The 15,386-nt window shown below is 41.0% G+C and overlaps 1 protein-coding gene across 4 annotated transcripts in view; it reads right to left on the reverse strand.

Moving 5' to 3' along the window:
- Positions 1-13,819, reverse strand: part of rnf13 (ring finger protein 13) — a 67,286-nt gene extending 53,467 nt beyond the window's left edge. The window contains exons 1-3 of one of the 4 annotated variants that reach the window (XM_061778298.1): positions 13,643-13,819; positions 2,914-3,091; positions 2,703-2,783 (exon numbers count right to left, since the gene is read on the reverse strand). In XM_061778298.1, the coding sequence (XP_061634282.1) occupies positions 2,703-2,783; positions 2,914-3,027 (195 nt within the window). In that variant the 5' untranslated portion in view covers positions 3,028-3,091; positions 13,643-13,819. Of the gene's footprint in view, positions 1-2,702; positions 2,784-2,913; positions 3,092-9,265; positions 9,486-13,642 lie in introns of those variants that run through there. The other 3 variants (XM_061778297.1, XM_061778299.1, XM_061778300.1) reach the window with 3 other exon arrangements.
- Between the last annotated feature and the right edge of the window lie 1,567 nt (positions 13,820-15,386).

Consider the following 15,386-nt stretch of genomic DNA (forward strand, 5'->3'; position numbering starts at 1 on the left):
GCCCACAATTTAAACAATTTCAAGTATTTATTTGTTTATTTTTACATAATTTTGGCTTCCAGCTCATAAAACCCCATCTTCTCCTGCCATGTTTTGTCCTTCCACTAGACTTTCCATTGATATGCTTGGACTCAGCACTCTGTGAACAGCCAGCCTCCTTAGCACTCTAAACCTTTGGGGCTTACCCATCCGATGGAGGGTATCAATGAAGGTCTTCTGTCCAGATGTTAAGTCTGCAGTCTTCCCCATATTGAACCCAACTGTGACAATTGTACCAAAACGAAGCAATTTAATGACACCTGGAGAAACCTGTGCAGGTGCTTTGAGTTTAGGAGGTGATTAGTGTGTGACACTCAGTTTAAAACATTTATGGCCTGAAACATTTGGGCTGATTTCTTCACAGTATTCAAATTTTTGGAATTCCTGATTTCGTAGGTTTTATGAGCTGGAAGCCAAAATTATGTAAAAATAAACAAATGAATAACTGAAATTGTTTAAATTGTGGGCCCTGAATCAATATTCTATGAAAGTTTAATAACTTTTTGAATGGAATTTTGGAAATAAATAAACTTTTCCATAATAATCTAATTTTTTGGAAAGGGTCTGTACTTGTGCCCAATGGCTTACGGCACTGGGACGGCACATTCATATATTTTTCCTCAATTTTTTCCAGCTGTTTTCAATGCACAGCTCTGCCAAAATCTCTTGCTGTTGTCACTGAAATCACTCCGGCACCATCTGTACAAAAATCTCATCACAGGACGCTGCTGCCCGAATTAAAATTTTTTCAATTCAGACACACCAGTGGGCAGCCGCACATACACAATGAACGGGTTGGTTGGTGGCCTAGTGCCCTGTGACAATTGAAGCGTGACAAGGCCTTAAATCCCTTTAAAAAAACACCAGGACAAAACTGTTACTTTCCATTTATTTCAACTTGACGCATTTTATTTCTCTACATTATATATTTTCTGATAACTGTGTACTGTCAGGCGGACGACTGGTTAGAGCGTCTGCCTCACAGTTCTGATGACCGGGGTTCAATCCCCGGCCCCACCTATGTGAAGTTTGCATGTTCTCCCCGTGCCTGCGTGGGTTTTCTCCGGGCACTCCGGTTTCCTCCCACATCCCAAAAGCATGCATGGTAGATTAATTGAAGACTCAAAATTGCACATAGGTGTGAACGTGAGTGCGAACTGTTGTTTGTTTATATGTGCCCTGCGATTGGCTGGCAACCAATTCAGGGTGTTTTCCTGCCCGATGATAGCTGGGATAGGCTCCAGCACTCCCGCAACCCTTGTGAGGATAAGCGGCTCAGAAAATGGATGCATGGATGGATGGATACTGTCAAATATATTTAAACACAAACGTCATCAATTGTGTACTGCTTATCCGAGGGCTAGATTTAGTATGTCCCGGAGACCACATAAAGCCCGTTCTGTGCTTCAGTCTGGCTCACGGAGTATTTACATTATTGTTGGATTAAAAAAATATTTCCTAAAATTGGTTATGCAAATGTATTTATTTATCATTCATTCATGGCATTAAAAAAATGGTTAATTGTTATATTGTAAATAATAAAATTTAAAATATTAATAAAATAAACAATTTTAAAAGGTACATTTAATATTTTAAAATTGTATTTAATTGGTTTATTCTAAGTGAGAGTTGCTGAAATGAAAGTTGTTTTTTAAAGCAATAACAAATTAATGAACATTTCTATCTAATTACATTAATTATACATATAGAAAATTATACATTATATAACTATGAAAAATAATTATTTTATTATTAAAAACACTTTCAGGTATTTTGCTATTATCTTCTATTATCTCACACACATTTTTTTTTAATCCAACACACACATTGAAACTTGTTTTCCATTTTTAACCTCATCTGCAAATCACCTGGCCCAGCTCGTCATTTAAAAAATAATTCCTCACAAAGTTTTCCCACCCCTGGCTTATTGTGGTCAAGGCTACTGGAACATATCCTAGCTGACTTTACCAGTTGAGGTAGTATGAACCCTTTTAATCACAGGGCACATAAAGACACAGAACTATTCAGTCACACCTATAGACATTCTCAAGTCTTCAAATAACCTACCATGTATGTAATTTGGAATGTGGGAGAAAATCGGAGTACCCAGAGACAACATGTGAGCACAGGGAGACTCGAACCCAAAACCTCTGCCTTTTAGGCCAACATGCCAGCCAAACACTCCACTGTGCCACCTCTATTAAAATTATTATATTCAATCAAAAAATTGTATGGAACATGGTGTTTTACAAGCTGCTGTTTATAAATGCTGTCCAATACAAAGCCTCTATCACCAAATGTTGCAAGATGATCTTAACGTTAGGCTTACATTTTGTTCTTTGATCCCCATCATTCAGCTACAAAAACAATCAGTTGGTACAAAGAGGAGTGTTGTGTTCAATGGGCTGACAGTAGTGATGCTGTTTTGGAAACGTGGAGCAAGTGTACACAGCAGCAGTTGTGCAAGTGAAAACAAAGAAGGCTTTGTTTGGCCGCCTGCTAGCCTGAGGGGAATCCTCAGTCTTGTGTTGTCTTGTGATGCAAGAGGTGTGGGGGTGTGCTGGAGCCTATCTCTAACCAGTCGCACACCGTGCCGCCCCTTCTACCCATGTATAATGCATTTTTACAATGCATTATTTTGCTTCAGATGCTTTCAGACTCACCTTCAATCCATCACTTGGTAGTCGGTACCCAAACCGTGAAGGGAGGTCATCAAAATTCTTAGTTTTGTTGTCAAATGAGTACTGAAAGATGCCAAAAGGGAAGAATTTCTTATTTAGGACACTAAAATAAGGCAGTTAGTTAGTAAAAAAAGGCTACGGACAAATCATCACTGTAGTCTTACGTAAGACATTCGCATTGAGAGTTACTCACAGCTGCAATGTTGGCTTCCACAGGCAGCAGGTTGAGGAAAGCAAAGAGCTGAATGGTGAAGATGGTGTAGATCTGCGTGGCCGACAGCATCAGCATTCCCAGAGATAGCAGCATCTTGGCATCACGTTGCAACGCTCACCTGCTACACTGGTCACTCATACAGATACAGTGTTCGAATCTACAGAAAAAACACAAACCTTTTTTTGAGTAAAAGTAAGTACTATGAATGGGCATGATAATTGCCAATTAGTCACTGAGGTTTATGATCAACTGTGTTTTAAAGAACATTAAGTAACAGTGCACCACTTGACTACAGTCTTAACTGTGTGGTTGCATTCCACAGCAAATTTTACGTAATTGCATTGTAAAATGATTTACTTACTAGTGCAAATAATATTACTATAACATTATATATATTATAATCTATCTATGCCAGAAACACAGTGAGAAAACAAATGTTTTTCCACTAGATAGCAGAAGGTCCATTTAACCTGTGCAAAGTCGTATATGAAGTCTGGCCAGCTGTGCTTGGGCAACATGTTACCCATCTTTCTAGTACCAGCATACCGCTTATGATTGGATTCCAGTCACTAACTGTCAGCTTATCACTAACTTGAACAGCTGAAACTATTGACACGTCATCGCAGCTAATGTGGAAGTATGAGTTTATTAAAATACTAAAACTAAAACAATTGAATGCAAGCAATATTTGACAGTGACTAGCTAGAAACTATTAGCATGTTTAAAAAACAAAACAAAAATCACTATTTATTTTAAAAAGAATATACGTAGTCTTTCTGGGAACTGATGCATACGTATGCCTCCGGGACGAGTGGAACAGCCTACAGCCACACAACAAACCATTTGGATAAAATTCCACTTACAAAATGGCAAAACCTGGGAAAAGCCACCACAATTAACCACACGCCTATGGGGGGAATGCAAACGCTGGGTAACAACATGTTGCCGGAAAACCATGTGACAATTTAACCAATGACAGCAATGCGGTGAGTTCATGGTAGGTTTCTGATATGGGTTATATGGGCAGCTGCCCAGGGCGGCATTTTCTGAGGGGAATACACTCCAACCTCTCACCCCATCCCACCCCTTTGACGATCGGCTGAGGGTTGCGCAATGTTTGCATGTCGCACAGGGCACACCGGCAGCACCCCCACCCACTGACGACCAGGCCGTCACTGGGTGAGTTCACAGATTGTCCAACCTTTATCATACTTTCAACCTGTGTATCCACCAAGGCTGTAAAAGATAGGGGGTTTTCATTTAGTTTGTTTTTATATCATTTTAACTTTGTTTTTCAAATTCTGTTAGTTTGAATTAGTTTTTAAAGTAAGTTTGGTAGATTTTATTAGGTATTTTTTGTAATGTTGGGTTTTAGTTTAGTTTCTTAGTTTTGTTTAATATGAGGTATTTGTTGGGTGCAAGATTAAGAAAAAGTCATAAGTATTGTGAAATAAAAACTCAACAAGATGCAATTAAAAAGAAAACATTTCATTACTAACAACTAAATGATGAATCGAATACAGCTCCTGTATAACAGTCCATAGAACCTGAAGTCCAATAAGTGCAGTGCATAACACTGCTTTTAAGGTAAGCTGCATCACAGCGTACAATAAAGCCATTCAGGAGGCTCATGATGTGTGTGTTTTGTTTTTATGTTTATATGACATAGGCTGTCCATTAATTTAAAAAAAGAAATCTTTGGAAGAAAATTTGTTGGGATTGGTTGAGTTGTTCACATTACATAACTTCAACAAATTTAACAGTTTAATTAAACAATATAAGACAGAAAAGAATATAAGAAGAAGACCGGACAAGTCTCTTCCAATATATATTTTATTGATAGTCTTTTTCTTTATTAGAATATTTGGTATTTTAGCAATGAAAAAGTATTTGAAAGTAATCAAGTTAGATTACTTTAATATTACAGCACTTGGATTTCATTACTGACTACATTTTTAGGTAACTAGTAACTACCAGCATACATTTTTAAAGAAACCCTCCAAACCGTTATTCCCCTTGAAGTATTCCACACAAATCTGCCGCTTCCACAGCAAGGGACCTCTTTTATCAGTAGCAGACATTAGGTAAAAAAAAATAATCTTCTACCACTCTCCCCCATATCCACACATCTTATTTATCTTATCCTCATCATTCTTGTACCAATATACTCTCTCTCTCTCTCTCTCTCTCCCCCTCTCTCTCTCTCTTACCTCGGGATGTGTCCAAACCATTGAAGTCTGCTCTCTCTAACTTTGTTTCGAAAACATCTAACCTTGACCGTCGCTCTGAGCTCATTTCTAATCCTGGTCACTACTAGAGAAACCTCAACATCTTTTTCAGGTCAGCTGTGGCCCAATGGTTAAGATCACCGCCTGCCACCATGGGGACATAGGTTCAAGACCCCGACTAGGACCATCCACAAACATCTCCAGGACTCACGGCTGTGGTGTCCCTGAGCAAGGCACTGATTCCCCAAACTGATATCCCAAGGGGCTTAAGCAGCCCCCTGTTCCAGTGTGCTCCACCAACAAGTATGTGTATTCTTTGTGATGGGTAAAATGCAGAGAACAAATTTTGTGTGCGTACATGCATTTTCATGACAATAAAGATGATTCTTCTTCATTTCCGTCAACATTAGCTTTGCTTCCTGTTGTCTCTTCAGTGCCACTGTCTCTAATCTGTAGACCATGGCTGGCCTCACCACTGTCTGATAAACTGCCCTTCATCCTAGTAGAGACTCTTCTGTCACACAACACACCTGACACCTTCTTCCACCCATTCCAACCTGCTTGGACCCATTTCTGCACTTCCTTACCACACTCGCAAGGAGGCAACAAAACATGTAGCCCAGCAAGCTAGTGCTAGCACTAACGGTTGTACGTAAATATGCCGCCGTTCTGTGGAATAATACTCTAAAGTTTCAGCGTCCGTGAAGTAATTAAAGTCATTTAATTACAGTAAGTTGGCCCCCATTATTTCTTTCATGTTGGAATGTTGGTTTGACCTGACTGATTAAAATACTTTTGAAGATACTCTGTATACAGTCCACAAGTATATACGGTAATTGAACAAGTCATTTAAATAGACACATTGCTCCATCTTGTGATCGAATTGGTGATCGGCTATCGTTTTTTTTAAACTCGCTGATCGGCCCCAAAAATCATGATTGTGTAAAGCCTACTATCCTTAATCAACCTAACCTGCTGCACATCCTTCCCATCTCTATCCCTTTATCTGGCTAACCTATATAGATCTTTTTCTCCTTCTTCAGTGTCGAACCTGGCATACATGTCATCATATGCCTCTTGTTTGGCCTTTGCCACCTCTACCTGCGCCCTGTCACATCTCCATGCATTCTTGTCTCCTCTCCTCAGTCCTCTCAGTGTCTCACTTCTTAGCAAACCTCTTTGCTTGTATGATTTCCTGTACTTTGAGGTTGCACCATCAAGTCTCATTCTCCCCTTTCCTACCAGAAGATACACCAAGTACTGTCCTGACTGTCTCTGATAACCTTGGCTGCCATAGTCCATACTTCTGGAAGCACCTCCTGTCCACCGAGGGCCTGTCTCACCTCTTCTTGAAAAGCCACACAACAATGTTCCTTTCTCAGCTTCCACCACATGGTTCTCTGCTGTTTTCTGCCTTTCTCTTCTTAATCTTCCCACCACCACAGCCATCTTGCACACCACGATCCTATGCTGTTTAGCCACACTCTCCCATACCACTATCTTACAGTCAGTAATTATCAAAAGAGTCAGATTTTTAGATAAGCTCAAAATTCTGGATCCTTGGGGTACTGATGAAACCATGTAAAAGACATTAATTCACTCTGGAACTGCTTAAAACTGGAAAAAAGGCATATTTCTCCTTAAAACCCATGCAATCCACACCAAGGAGTGCTTTTATATTTAATTACACACCAAGGAGTGCTTTTATATTTAATTATTTCAGTCAGTGACCATAACAGTTTTACCAACTGGGAGACTTTCATTTTCAGTTATGTAAAAAAAAAAAGAAGGACATCTCTCTAATCTAGATTAAAATTATTTTTAATGATGGTTAATTTTAGCCAAAAATAATAATGTGGAATGAAATAAAATTTTTGTGAGTTGCATGTTTTTCTTAGTGGACACTCCCAAGTGTGTAAAGTGTCAACAGTATGTGCTAAACTGTCACACATATTTATATATGTCACACTTTTGATACTTCTGTGTCATGGAATGTCAATGGCAATTGATCGCAGGCAAAGAGAAGTAAGATTATGCATTGTATCACTAAATTTAAAACAGACCTCCTCCTATTACAAGAAACGCACCTTATTGAGTCAGAAGAAAAATGACTCATTGACTGTAATTTCACTCAGGCTAGCTTGGCCTTTTATAACAGTAGACAAAGAGGACTCTCAATACTAGTCCATAAAAGACTAATTTTTGCAATAAATAGTACAGTATCAGATCCAGAAGGCCGATACATAATTATAAATGCTACAATATTTAACAAACTTTACACAATTGTCAATGTATACGCCCCTAATAACGATGATCCAGTCTTTTTTCACACGCTCTTTTCACACTTGTTAAACTTGTCAGACAATTCTACAATGATCATGGTAGGCAACTTTAACTTTACGCTAAATCCCCTAATAGATCGTTCAAATCTCAAAAATAGCAATCTGCCACAATGCGGCAATCTATTAGAGCAATATATGGACAACTTTGGACTTGTTGACATGCGACTGAAAAAACGTAAATTTTTCTCGTTAGTTCATCGCTTTCTGAATAATAGATGTTTTTTTCTCTCATCAATTCGGCAGCTCAAAGAATTACCTCCAAAATACATCCAATCATCATACGTGATCACGCACCAATTTCTCTCAATCTAAAAATTTAGTCAAATCTGGGACCTCCACCAACATGGCACTTTAACACGTCCCTATTAAAGGACCCAGACTTTGATTCTTTCGTGAGGAAGGAATGGGACGAGTTTTTGAAATTCAACGACTCCCCAACCATATCCACATCTCTGCAGTGGGAAACCGGGAAAGCTGTATTGAGAGGTCGAGTCATATCATACAGTGGGTATGGAAAGTATACAGACCCCCTTAAATTTGTCACTATTTGATATATTGCAGTCATTTGCTAAAATCATTTAAGTTCTTTTTCCCCCTTCATTAATGCACACACAGCAACCCATATTGACAGAAAAAAACTGAATTATTTACATTTTTGCAGATTTATTAAAAAAAAGACAAATTCCAATATCACACAGCCATAAATATATTCAGACCCTTTGCTGTGACACTTATATATTTAACTCAGGTGCTGTCCATTTCTTCTGATCATACTTGCGATGGTTCTACACCTTCATTGGAGTCCAGCAGTGTTTGATTATACTGATTGGACTTGATTAGGAAAACCACATATAAGACCTCACAGCTCCAAGATGAAGAAATGCTTGCACATTATCTGTAAAGATTTGCTTTTCCAATTGTTTCTGTAAAGGTTTATGCTGTGGGGGGAAAACTGACAGAAAAGAATTTCAAAGCTTGTTTGCTATTAGGAAAAATAAAGAAAATCCTAAAAGGAGGGGGAAAAAAAGAAAAACTTGGTTTAAAAAATGTAATTGACATTTGCTTATGCTAAAGCAAGGGGGATTGGGGGGGGCAATGAAAATCAGAAATCAAATTACTTTGAAAAAAAAATCTAAGGTCATGTCGCGCAGTTTTATGATAATCCATTATCACAACGATGCACAACTATTTGAAATTGCAGCACACAATATTTGACACTAACCGTATAACCATATTATTGCAAACAAGTAATGTAGAAATCAAAACAATCCTCAGTTGCATTACAAAATAAATGTTCTTAATTTGGTGGCACAATAAAAATATATATAAATACACCTATTTACTTGGAAAAAATAAAAGGGAAGCGAAAGCTACACTCCATATGACAGCGGCGAGCAGATGACTAAAAATCAAGTGACTTGCAATTATGAAATATAGTAAGATAACAGTAACGGTGTGATTTATTGACGTCAAAACGTGCAAACAGTCCAAATCATAACCTTAAATATTATGAGGCGAAGATGATGATGACAACCAAATCTCGGACGCCCATTAACAAAACGACTACATATGTGCAAATATGAAATGACAAGGAGTGTAAACAAGACGAGACAAGGTTGCTTATTCTGGACTGGTACACACAAATAAATGGTAGTGGACGACGTTAAATATGATAGTTCACGAAAAACAAACTGAGCGTCCTTTAATTGTTACGCGAGCTAGAAACATGCTAACGCATGACAGCTAACAAGTGGTCTTTACCTCGATTTCTCCGCGGTGGGTTTTTTTTCTTTGTTTTTTTTCTTATCCTTTTGGAGCTCCAGGCAGGGACATTGCTATATTTCTCTACGAGTCATGTGAAGGAGGGAGTGCAACGGCATCGATTGGGCCGCACTCATGCCGTTCGAATGGTGGGGCCGAGCCGCTTATCCTTTGCAGACTCCAGTCCGCTATCTTCACTTCATGGGTGAGTACAAACTTCCGCCACACGCTCAAGCGGACGTGCGACCCCTGATTGGGCAAACTTGCTGTCAATCACGTTTCTTTCCGGAAATGAATCCAGAAGTAAACACTTCACACGTGACGACTCAAACAACAGTGTGAGCTGCGCATACTTCAACGCTGACGAAATGGCATACATTCATTCGTTTCTTATACGCCTATTGCCTGTAACTGTAGAAAACGTATTACTGTGGAAAAAGGTTTTGTTTTTTACGTTTTTGCCCTGATTTTATGTATGTATAAAGGTATAAGTAAACTACACTTGTGGGAAAAAAGGACAGAACAAACTTACAAATAAAAGCAAAGTACCAGTGAAACAACAAAAGAGAAAGTAAAACATTAGTCAACCCAATGATTGGTAATAAATGACCGGCTTACACACATGTTCGAAAGGGACTGTCGGAAGAAGTATAAATTTATCTGTCCCTACTCCTTTAATCTCTCTTCCGTTATCAATATATCAACAATATTTTGGAATTTTCATACACTACTTCTATAACATAAGATATAATATTATATACAATGTACATGTACTACATGAAATCCACTTTCCTATCTGCTAATCATGTTTATACATATGTAGTTATGCATAGTACTAGTAGACTTACCGATAAGATAGCTAATATACTAATTATTAATAATAAACAACCACTATTTCTATAACAATAACCTATTCATGCAAACATTATGTTTAGCAATATAACATGTGAATGTAAGGTAGTAGCTGAACGTTGCCACAAGAAGTGACTGTTTATTATTGTTTGTGAGAATTTTGGCAACTTGTTTTTTTTACCCGTTGGGTAGCAGGTGTCTAGACGCGGGCAGCCATCTTGTGGCATTCTCCTCCACGTGTTTAAAAAGTGAGTGTCAGTCACATCTCAACACGACATGCTCCGCTTCAACCGCTCGAGCATTGTGACGTCATCACGTCATACAGAACGCCAATTTAACACTTACTACCGTTACACATGGAGCAAGAGCGGACCCATAGATCAGTACTTAACAGTGAGCATTGCTGATAATATCATCTGTTCAATATTGCACATTTTACAAGCCATTCATAGTAGGTCTTCATTTCATTGTTCAATTTAGATGAGTATTAACGTGTGAGGGGTTTGAGGCTGAATTCTGTGGATGTTGTATTTTGTGTTTGTCATTGACTTGTAGAAATTGACATGTAATCAAAATATTAAATGCCCTTTTTTTACGTCACACGTTATTTATTTTATGTTAATTATTTGTAAAATAAAAATATTATGGTGGCAGTGGTTGACTTAATGGCAGCACCGTGGACAATAATAATAATAATAATAATAATAATAATAATGGCAGCACGGTGGACAACTGGTTGGCACATCTGCATCACAGTTCTAAGGACCGGGGTTCAAATCCCGGCCTCGCCTGTGTAGAGTTTGCATGCTCCCTCCGTGCCTGCGGGGGTTTTCTCCTTTTACATACCTACATAAACAACCTTATGCGCCTTACCTTATGTCATGATGTCACATCGTTGTCAGGTTTATTTCAGTGTTTTACTACCGTGTACAAACAGTTTTGTTTGCTTACCTGCTAAATGCAGTCTCTACATTTTACAGTGTAGCTATTTCAAAAGTGATACTTTGTTGCCTCACAATATAATACAATACATCTGTCAGGGTATGTGTCCTGCAGTCCCCTTATTGGAGCTTGGATGGTGCTCCGCACCTCTCCATCTCCCTCTCTCCCCCCACCAATCAGCACCACCTTGGCCGCGCACCTGTCTTCTATCAGCAATCTTCACTGCCTGTATTTAAGCCTGCCTGACCCAAGGACCGGACGCCAGAGTATTCTCGCTACTATGCGGTACAACGGCCTACGTTTTACTCCTTTGAAAATAAGATTTATTCGCTGACACCCGTGCTTGTACCCACCCCCTGCTGTTTCTCCTTTTCCAGTGTCCTCCCGTATCTCCCGCTCCGCTGCCCGCTCCAGCCATGCTGTCAAGCCCTTCCACCCACTCACGCTCCCACTTCCTGGCCGCTCCTTGCTCTCACGGACCACCATAACGCCTTGGAAACCCAGACCTTGAACTATTCGTCAATAAACCATTCTAAACTACTTCCTCTACCTCCTTCTTCGTTTGGGTCCAGTCCAAAACCGTATGATTACTAATCATGACAGAATACTCAGGCCAAAACATGGACCCAGTGGACACCCGGGCCACTTCATAGCCACCTGTACAATAAAATCAAAAGAAAGGGCTCCCCACAAACTGAGAGCGCCGTGGTGAGCCAAGCCAACACTTCTCCCAACTCTGCCTCCTGCATGACTGTTCCCTCGTGTATTCTTGGTCTTGTTCGCAACACCCCTATTACAGCCCTCATTGACTCCGGTGCTGATGACAGTTTTATTTATGAGGGCTTGGCGTGTAGGCTTCAGCTTCCCCTTGAGCCCCTCTCATTCCCTAAGAAGGTTACTACGTTGGACAGGCATCTCATCTCCGTCAAACTGCACCGTTCACCCTGCTCATTTCCGGTAATCACTGTGAAACCATCAGCTGTTTGTGATTCCCTCCCCGGGTACTCCGTTAGTCCTTGGAATCCCCTGGCTCCAGAAACACAACCTTGTCACCTGTCCATCACCGGTTGGAGTCCGTTCTCCCACTTCCATTGTCTTCTCTCGGCCGTTCCCCCCTCCAGTAAACCTCCGCCACCTGCCATACCTGTCGATCGCTCCCGGGTTCCGGAGGAATACCACGACCTCTCTCCAGTGTTCAGTAAAGATCTTGCCATCTCACTCCCCCCACCCCACCGCCGATATGACTGCGCCATTGACCTCCTGCCTGGTGCCCCTCTCCCCTCCAGCCACCCTATTTAACCCATCACATTCAGAAAAGGAAGCTATGGCAAATTATATCTGCGAATCCCTTAGCTCCGGACCCATCCGACCCTCCTTTTCTCCACTGGGGGCAGGATTCTTTTTTGTTGATAAGAAAGATGCCACTCTCCACCCCTGAATTGATTTCCGAGGTCTCAACGATATCACAGTCAAGAACAAAGCCCTGCTGCCCCTCATTGACCCTTCTTTTGAACCCCTCTGCGAGATGTCCCTCAATCAACGCTGTATATTTCTTTTTTTGTGGCGCAGCTTTGATCTTACACTTCACATCCGTTTATCTGCCCGCATGCATACTTTACGTCCCACACAGACAGCAGGCCCCACCATGCCATCTCTTCCACTTAGTCAAGATAATCCAATCTCCAGTATAGCAGTGTACGATTCAGGATGACTCTTTTTGACCTGGTGGAGGAATTGCTGTCCATAGGTTGCCTGGAGGTGACTCTTTGTGGCCCGAATGACGTTGGTCAGCACGGGTAAAGGGAAAGAATATTGATAATCAGAAACGGGGCTGAGAAAAGCTGGCACAGTCTTAAACTCTTTCCCAAACACATTCAAGTTAATGTACAGGACAGCCTGGTAGGACACTCCCTGCCCAACTGCACCTTTAATGGGTATTTTGGAGGACAGTAACTTTTGTCTCTGAATTTCAGGGTGGGTGCTCCAGAAGCCGTGCATGAGACTGGTTATCTGACAGCCAGAGTCAATGAGAGCCACGCATTTGACTTCCACCTCCCCCTCATTCCTGGGACCCACCAAGGGCGTGTCCCGTCCTCCGTCGCCAATTATGTTCACATGCAGTGGGGTGTCTTTCTGCTCGCCCATGATAGCCCCGGTAACCACAGGCTCTAGCAGTTTAAATACTGAGCTGGGTGAGATGCATTGTTCCCTCCAGGGGTCTGCAAGGGGTTGGCGAGGCCAGGAACAGTGGTGGGCAAGTGTGCCTTCTCTTGAAGGAGTGGAGGAGGTTTGTGATAAGGGATGGTATCATGTACCGCTGCATCCAGGATGGCCAAAGTGGAGTGGTGGAGCAGCTAGTCCTGCCAGAGAGGCAGTCAAGACTGCTCTGCATGACGACTACGGGCATTTAGGATTGGAGAGGAGTTCAGTTGAACTAATTCATTAATTTGCCTCTACCAATTCTGTTTTCAATCCTGGTTTAAAGAAAAAGGAAGTCTATTTAATAAGATTAATCAGATCTCAAAGACAAATAAACTTCAGCACTCTAGTTTGCAAACAAACAAATAACATTGGTACATTCACCTGACTTTGATGCAGGCAGCGTGGTGTGGCTTGGGGGCATGGCTGGAGCAGGCAGCGAGGCGGGAAAGGCACGGAAGCTACACTGGAGGTGGGAGAGAATAAAATCGGTTGAGTACAGATGCGGGTCGTCGGATAATTAGTTGCATACCACAGAAACCTGGAAGTCCTAGCATCGGCCAGTGAGTCACAGACAAGTGTCAATACTCAGGCAAAGGCTGCAGGACTTGACAGGCTTAAATACAGGCAGTAATCAGTGCTGCTTGAAGACAGGTGCGCGGCACAGGTGATGCTGATTGCTGGGGAGAAAGAGTGTGAGAGGGAGAGACAAGGCGCAAGGTGCCACCCAAGCTCCAAAAGAGGATCTACTTTCGTTCATTGAACTTACTCAGGGACAACACTGAGTGCTAGCAATACTAAGCTAGCATTAGCATTGTAAACAAGCCAACATTAGCCACGGCTGCTACGTTGGCCATATGACTAGTTATTCGTAAAATAGAGTTTTTCTGTAACTGTAACTCTAAATGTTATTGGGTTAAAGTTTTATTCTTTCGAATATACAATCAGTGTAAAATCAAAAAGAGTAGAAAAGTGCTAAGCATACCTTTCAAGCAGAAATGTGGCTAATTCCAGGTTGCTTCTAAATCCTCTCAGCTGCATGAGGTCCCTTCGCTCTGCTTCAGTTTGCTAGTCTTATGCTTGGTTGTTGGCAAATAAGGGATGGGCATTTTTTTTTCATTTTCCAGAGGTGGATATTATGCCACAGTTTCAGTAAAGCTCCTGAACCCCAGGGTAACAGGTCAGCACGAGACCATCACGGTGTGCCCGCAAAGAGTGTGTTCGTGAGTGCATGGCAAATGATTGATACCTCATCAGTCACACCTTCTGTTTTTGATTGGGTGTTTTTCCTTGGGCATGGTGGTTTCTCAAAAATCTAATTGGATGTACTATATGGAGCCAAAGTGGCCAGATTTTTTTCACTGATAATTTGACTAATGTAGGACTGCAAAACAAAACTGGCAAAAAGGTTTTTTTTTTCCTGAAAGTTGCACACTTCCATTTTAAATGTAAAAAACAAAGCACAATAAATGTAACAAAAAGTGAAAATATTGTTGAGCAACATATTTGTGTTTGTTTGACAATCTTCAGGGTGAGCAGGCTACTTCCTGGTTCATGGAGTACATCACTAGAGACGTTAGGAATAGTTGGACAGGACTCTACCACTTGCTGAGAGAGAGAGAGAACACTTCAGTTGTGACTTTTACGATGAAAAAAGAAAATGTCTTTGTCAGAGACATTTTAACCATGTCATTTTTGTGTAATCCAACAAATGCAAAAATGGAATGGAATGGGAAAATAAAAAAAATCCATTCATTGTTTCTGTCTTAGGTGCAAACCTCCATTTGGATATCTGGGATGGGTGAATGGAGTACAGAGCAACAGTCCAGAGTCATTTATCAGAGGAGAGGCTTGTAATCATGTCTCAGAACCTTTAATAAAAATCTTACTGTAAATCTGCATAAACTATTCCTCAACTTTTTGCAGGTTTCAACTGCGGGTAGCGCTCTACATCGCGGCCTCCTTTGGCCACGTAGTGCTGGGAGATTGACTGCTGCAGAGGGGTGCGTATGCTGATTACCCAGTGGGGGTCCATCCGTACTGCCAGTGGTGCCACCAGACCGCCCACAGAGACATGAGAAGATGCCCCATCCATGTAGCTGCAGAGAGCAGTCAGCTCCTCATCCTC

The sequence above is a fragment of the Phyllopteryx taeniolatus genome, chromosome 7 (genome assembly GCF_024500385.1).
Source record: "Phyllopteryx taeniolatus isolate TA_2022b chromosome 7, UOR_Ptae_1.2, whole genome shotgun sequence".
Classification (NCBI taxonomy): Eukaryota; Metazoa; Chordata; class Actinopteri; order Syngnathiformes; family Syngnathidae; genus Phyllopteryx; species Phyllopteryx taeniolatus.